Here is a 6,674-nt window from a genome sequence, read left to right on the forward strand (position 1 = left end):
CTGTTCCAGACATCTTTATATCCCACTGTATTCAAATCTCCTGCTTCCTCCTGCGACTCCCTTCATGGGAAGCGGTATTATCCAAAAATACATGTCAATGTTAGAGTAAACACACACAGACATTGCAACTGATTAAACATAGTTGAAGGTTACATTCTTATTCAGTTCAATTATATAAAATAGTGTCCATGCTTCAAACCCAGTGTAAGTTATTTACCATAAATGCATAAAGATACAAGGGCTTTTGCTACAATACATATTCTTATATGTGCACAGTGAACAATCATTAATATGAGATAGACATACAAACCAGCCTTACATCAAAATGTCTAATAGCTACATTGGTAGCAATGCAAAATGCACTAGTCTAATAATAACACTTCCAAAATAGTGACTTTCCAACGTTTTTCTGGATCAAAAAGTGTGACATGGCAACATCTCTCTGCCAGCAAAAACAAAAGACAATGGCTGACATTACTTATAGATGGTTCAAGAGCTCATGGCATGCTTTGCCTTGTTTTCTGAATTATCTTAGATGGCACCTAAAGCTCAAAAAATGAAGCATATGTATGTTTTAGTATTTCTATGCAGAAGCTTCTCAGTTTATACACGTTTCCACGAACGTTTCCACAGTGCACTTCCAGAGAACTGATCCTGAAACCGTTGTGGGCATTCCAAATATTAATTATCCTTTTAGCTCTGTTTTAGTCTCAACCGGCTCCTAAGGAAAATATTTACCCAGGAAGCTTTCCTGGGTATGTAGTGTCTCTCTATCTTGGTTGTTGTTTACATTGCTTCTCCTGGTCACCTGTGGGTGATATCCACTCTGTTACCCTAAGACTCCACACAATACATCCCAGTGCATGACTGAGTTAGGATATCTGTCTTTTAAAATAAGAATCTCTGTGTATGAAATGTGCCTTGCCTTGGAAATGTTTCTTTCAACACTAACACCTGCATCTTTTAAACTGTGGACATTTCTCTGGTTTCATAGCAAATATTACATATTAATATATTCAGCTATGCATGTTGTTGCTAGGCAGCACAAATATGGGCACTTGGGAACATTTCTTTGCATGTGGACCCTGGCTGGCCACTGTAGAGGGTGTTGTTTACTGTCCAACCAGTGACCAAGAAACCACAAATGCTGGTTCATATGTGTATTTTGTGGTCAGCCATGCAGGGGGTGGAATCATGGGTGGAGATGAGCAAAATAAAATAAAATCACTTTTAAAGGGCTAGCACACCTACAGCGCGTGATCCAAAAGGTAGCACACATCAGTGCAAAACTTCAAATCACTAAAAACAAGCACATAGCCACATTCATACTCGGGCTGGAGCAGGGCATGCTGGGGCAGAGACTGTGAGTTATTGTTCTGTTCATGTTATGTTATGGGGGTGGAACAAGTTAGCTGGAGCAGAGCACTATGACTGAGGGGTCTGATGGGGTTTATGGGCTTCAGAAACTATGTATATAGTTATGTGTGTGTGTGTGTGTGTGTGTGTGTGTGTGTGTGGATAATACTGTAAAAGGTGGTACTGTGTGGTCATGCTGTGTATGGGGCACACTGTTGAGCACAAAAAACTAATTCTGTTTCTGGCTTCCTTCTTCATGTAGCCTACATTATGTTTGTGTCACAAGTGGGATGGTGAAGAGCCATGGGAGCTGACAGACCCAAGAGGAAGTGCAACCAGTAGCAGAAGTCCCCTGCAGCCACTGGGGAATCACCTGCTACCCTGCTCTCATTAAGAGCTTGCCAAAACGAGTCTAGGGAGCCCCTCCCAGGCAGGATGGAGGAACCGCGCAGAATTGCCAGCACCACAGTCTCACCCAAAGGCAACGCCAGCTGACCCAGAGCGGCAGACTGTCTAACCTGTGCTAGGGGCAGCCGGGCCACCTCCTAACCAGAGGCTGACCTGCCCAAGAGACCGCAGCATGGAGCCAGGGGCCGGCTGGCTGGCAAGAGACTGTGAAGCAGCCGTGCTACAATGGGGACAAGCTCTTGAAGACTTATCTCATCTAAGTGCATTTCGATGTGCAGCTGAATGCCTGGCCCCCAGAAGAAGCAGCAATCCATGTTGGCTTTGTCAGTCTCTGTCCTGGGGAATAACTGGCCAGCCATGGAGAGGGCACTGCAGCACCAATTTGGCCAGCAGGTCCTAGATGATGCCAGGGACAAGCTGGGCAGCAGCTGGTGCAAGGAAACAGAGACAGTGGGTGCCAATGCCACCGACCATTACCTCTATGTGCACCATGGGTATCTAATGGTCAGTGACGCTGTGCTGGAAGAGCTTGCCCTTCAGACTTTTATCCGAGGGCTCCAGCAGCACATCTGTGTCTATGCACCATCCACACTGACCACAGCCCTGGCCAAGGCAGAGCGAGTTGAGCACATGCTGTGCTCCCCCAGGCTGAAGCACCAGGTGTAGCAGATGGACCTCAAGAGGACCAGCAAGGAGGTAGCAGGGGCCACCAGGGACAATGGTGGATGTGCTGGGGCTATGCTTTACCTGGGTGCAGATGCTGTAGCTCTCCACACTGCCGGTAGGGAAGGACTGCGCCCAACTGCGATGCTGGAACGGCCAGCCAGAAGGTTATCTACACCACCAGGGCCAGCCAGGAGCTCATCCACACCTACACCGCTTTCCTGGCGAGGGCTTTTACAAGTGGAGCTATGGAAGTAAGAGGAACTGGCGCAGTCGGCACACTGAGGACCCCGATATCCCCACACAACAGGCAGCAGCCCTGCAGACCTTTTCCACTGCCAGCAGAGGTTGGGGCTCCCATAAGGGTTGGAAATGGCTGACCCAGCGCTTGCATACTACCTGGCAGCAGGACCAGGTGGGGGCACCAATGGACATGGGCCCGTGCCAGACTTAGGCCCAGGATGCTTCCAGCTCATGAAAGAACATTTTCCCTGGTGCGCTGGTGTACAGCTCTGGACGGAAGAAGGGCTTATCCCCACAGTGAGCGAGCCAGTGGAGCAGACCCTGTACTGTACTGAAAAGACTGTTTGATGTGATGTACAGGGTGAGACTGAGTAAGCGAAATCGGGTGGTGCTTCACAGTAACAGGTTAGCACCATACCAACCCCTTTTTTGTTCAAATTGTTCAGTGGGATCTGGCAGTGGAAAAAGCTATGACAAACTAAAAATTTACTTTGACCAAAACATCTTCACTCAGGACATTTATGTTAAATAATACAAGACATCTTGCTTTGTCCACATACATTTGCAGCAGTGACACCAATAAAGTCAGTTTTTCTGAGTGTTATTGAGTCACATTGTGTGGACATTGTAAAACCTAGGTATTTTAGGTACACAGTAACAGCTTTGTTTAAAGTTACTTATGTTTATTAAAATGTCAAAAATTGTCTTATTGATTATCCTCTGTCTTTTTACTTTAGATGTTGTTACAGAACCATGATACAATGTGCCATGAAAGGCAATATTACCCGCTGGTGGGATATGGCAGGACACAATAGTCTTTATTGTCAGCAGAGAGAACTGGTTCATTGACCAATATTTGCTGGTATATTTCCACTGGAACTGTCCCACTGGTCTTTCACTCAAAGATGTTTCCTCTAATGACACCATGAAAATTATAGTTTTGGTTTTGATTCATATAATTTGAAGATTGTCATATTCATGAAAATTTCAAACACGTTAAATGCTTGCATTAATTAGCACTATTACTTATTGCCTTAGTGTTAATTTATATTCATTTACAATTTAATACTTTGATAATGGTCACTTAAATTATAAATGGAAATCAATTAACACACAAGGAGGAACAGCAGTGCACCTCAAACACCTCACCTTTAACATCCTATTTGGATGATGCTGATTTCACCAGGCAGTTACACATAGAGTCATAGCCATAAGCAAAACAGTAATGACAAATCCAACAATATCACTGTTAATGAGCTGTGGGGAAGTGAACACAAATGTATCAAACAAACTTTTTTTTCTTTCATGTGGAAATTTGTCTTTCAGCTCATTACCATTACAACAGCCTGACAGAGGAGACACAACAAGAGAATCACACTTTTTTCTGCCAGATATTGATTTCGAACTGATTAAACCTTCAGTCTCAATTTTATCCTTTGATTTACCATCATGAATAAAGATAAAATTTGATGTCGAATTTTAGTCAGAATCAGTCCATAAATAATAGGGTTGAGTATAGGTGGGATCAGGAGAAACTGTATGGCCATGAAGTTCTTCACACTCTGTGGCACAGATGCTGATCCATACCTTGAATACATGAGGTCAAACAACAAAGCAGCTGTGACATTCAAGAAACACAATAAATGTGGCACACATGTCTGTGTAAACTTTCTCCTGCACTCTCTGAATTTTAACGCTGATTTTACCAGCTGCACATATGAAACTAAAATGAAGAGGAAATGTCCTACATAGAAGGAAATAAAAAACAATCCAAAAATGTCATTAACTCTGGTTGAACTACAAGCAAGTTTAACAACTGCCCAGTTCTCACAGTAGAGTTTCTCTATGTGTGAGCCACATAATTTCAGTGTAGATGTCAAAGTTACAACCATAAGCTCGAAGCACAATGGTACAAGCCAGGACAAAGCAACTAACACAGCAGTCCTTCTCCCTGACATTACAGAGTGATACTCCAGTGGTCGACATATGGCCACATATCGGTCATAAGCCATTAGAACTAAAAAAGAGTAGTCAACCACTGTATAGGAGTAAATAACAAAGATTTGGAAAAGACATCCAATATATGATATTACATGAACATCAGACAGAAGATCAAAAGCAAATTTAAGGTAAAAACCTGCAGTCCCATAAAGTTCATTAATAAACAGGTTACACAAACAGATGTACATAGGTTCATGGAGGTTCTTATCCAGGATAATGATTAAAATGAGAGTCACATTTAAGACCAGAATGACACAGTAACTTAATAAAGTGAGAGAGAAAAGTGTGACTCTGTAGTTGACTGTTGCTATTGAAGCCAGACAATGAAAATACAACTATAATAGATGCATTACTCATTTTGAAACAACCATCTAAAACAAAACATTCAGACTGATGAACAGTATTTAGAGGACATGATGCAATGCTCTGAAAAAGTTGAAATGTTCACTGTTTGTCAGTGTGTGTCCATTTCCCTGAGTGTTGCACACAGCTGAGTCGTGAGCTTAGTCCCTCCTTAAATGCAGTTGTGTGATAGAGAGTTAAAGCCCTGACGTCATGTGAGGACTAGCTTCTGTTCTGCTCCTGGAACTCAGTCCAGTGTCTTATTGAACATTTCCTTCATCTGCCTTTCTCAAAAAGATGAATGATGCACTATTACTCAACGCATATAGTTACACTGACAGTGGCCTAAGGCCTGTGATTACAAAGGAGGGATTACACTATGCTTTACTGCATTTACAATTGTCGTGTATAGAATTAATTCACAGGGAGAATCACTGCAGTGCCAATCATCATTTATTGAACAATATATTGTAATAATGGATTCAGAGGGCGAGACACAGGACCACCTTGATTTTTGGGTCTCTGCAGAGTTTTTGTCAGTCTTCTGAAGTGATCACATGCACCCACACGCTCTCTAAGTCTAAGTCTGTCTGATCAGCTTTGCAACTGACTATATAGCTATTTCCCAACCACCTGCAATTTGTCAGTCTTGACGTCCATCGGGCCCCCACCCTTCTCACTTCTCTATTTTGGGACCCCCCTACAGCCTGTACTGAAAAACAGGAAACTTGACCCAATGTTCCTGCAGAGGCTCTCACAAAAGAGCAGAGAGTTTATCTCTGCATCAATTGGCTGATAACCATAATCAAATAATAATGTTTATTCCAACTCATTGTTAATGAGTTTGGGGAAAATGACAACAAATTAAGGTCAAAGCCCCATAACTGTGACCTTCAGATTATTAACACTACAATACCCTGACAGATGCGGTACAGTATCAGACACACAGAAGAGTGGTCACATCTAAAGCTTCATTTTAGTAAAATCTCAGTTTAAGCCCTTGACCTGCCATCATGGACAAAGATATCGATTACATCAACACCCAATGTTTGAGGAATAATGGGGTAACAACCCAGAGACTTGAAATGTAATTATAATCCAAATATTTTTTTAACTATATGGTACCTATTCTGAAATTACATTTTATGTTCTTGATAGGTGCCATGCAAAAAGCTTTAATTTGGAAGAAACATCCTGCTAGTAGTTTATAAGTAAAGGAGTATATATTCAAATAATTTGGTGTGAGTATAGCCTATTACACGTGCCATTCACCCAATAAGGTTTCATTTGCAAGAAAGGTAGCCTGAATTTACTTTAAGTAGTTTTTAAATAACAGGGGTGTATTCTAATATTATGTTGTATGTATATGATATGTGCCATTTCAGTTGGGAGCAATGTTTACATTGTAGTTAAGGAGCCCATGACATGCTTTTCTGTTTTATGACTTATCTACAATGTTTGAACTATGAATTATGTGGGAACCCCCTGAATTTGTCTTTCAGCTCATTAACATTACAACAGTTTGACAGAGGTCAAAGGTCAAGGTCAAAGTGCCATCATGCCATCATCAAGCCATCATACACAAAGATGTCATTCTACATCGTACGGTCGAGTTTTATTTAACAGGCCACGACTTATAGCGTACGTAGCCTGCATTTAGA

The 6,674-nt window shown here is 42.0% G+C and overlaps 1 protein-coding gene across 1 annotated transcript; it reads right to left on the reverse strand.

The window, feature by feature from the left end:
* Window positions 1-3,992: 3,992 nt before the first annotated feature.
* LOC109972374 (olfactory receptor 13-like) lies at window positions 3,993-5,028 on the reverse strand. The gene is given in 3 exon segments (XM_020621184.1): window positions 3,993-4,016; window positions 4,116-4,979; window positions 4,981-5,028. Coding segments are annotated over 3 exon segments (936 nt in total).
* Window positions 5,029-6,674: the final 1,646 nt, after the last annotated feature.

Source organism: Monopterus albus, unplaced genomic scaffold (genome assembly GCF_001952655.1).
Source record: "Monopterus albus unplaced genomic scaffold, M_albus_1.0 scaffold254.1, whole genome shotgun sequence".
Taxonomy (NCBI): Eukaryota; Metazoa; Chordata; class Actinopteri; order Synbranchiformes; family Synbranchidae; genus Monopterus; species Monopterus albus.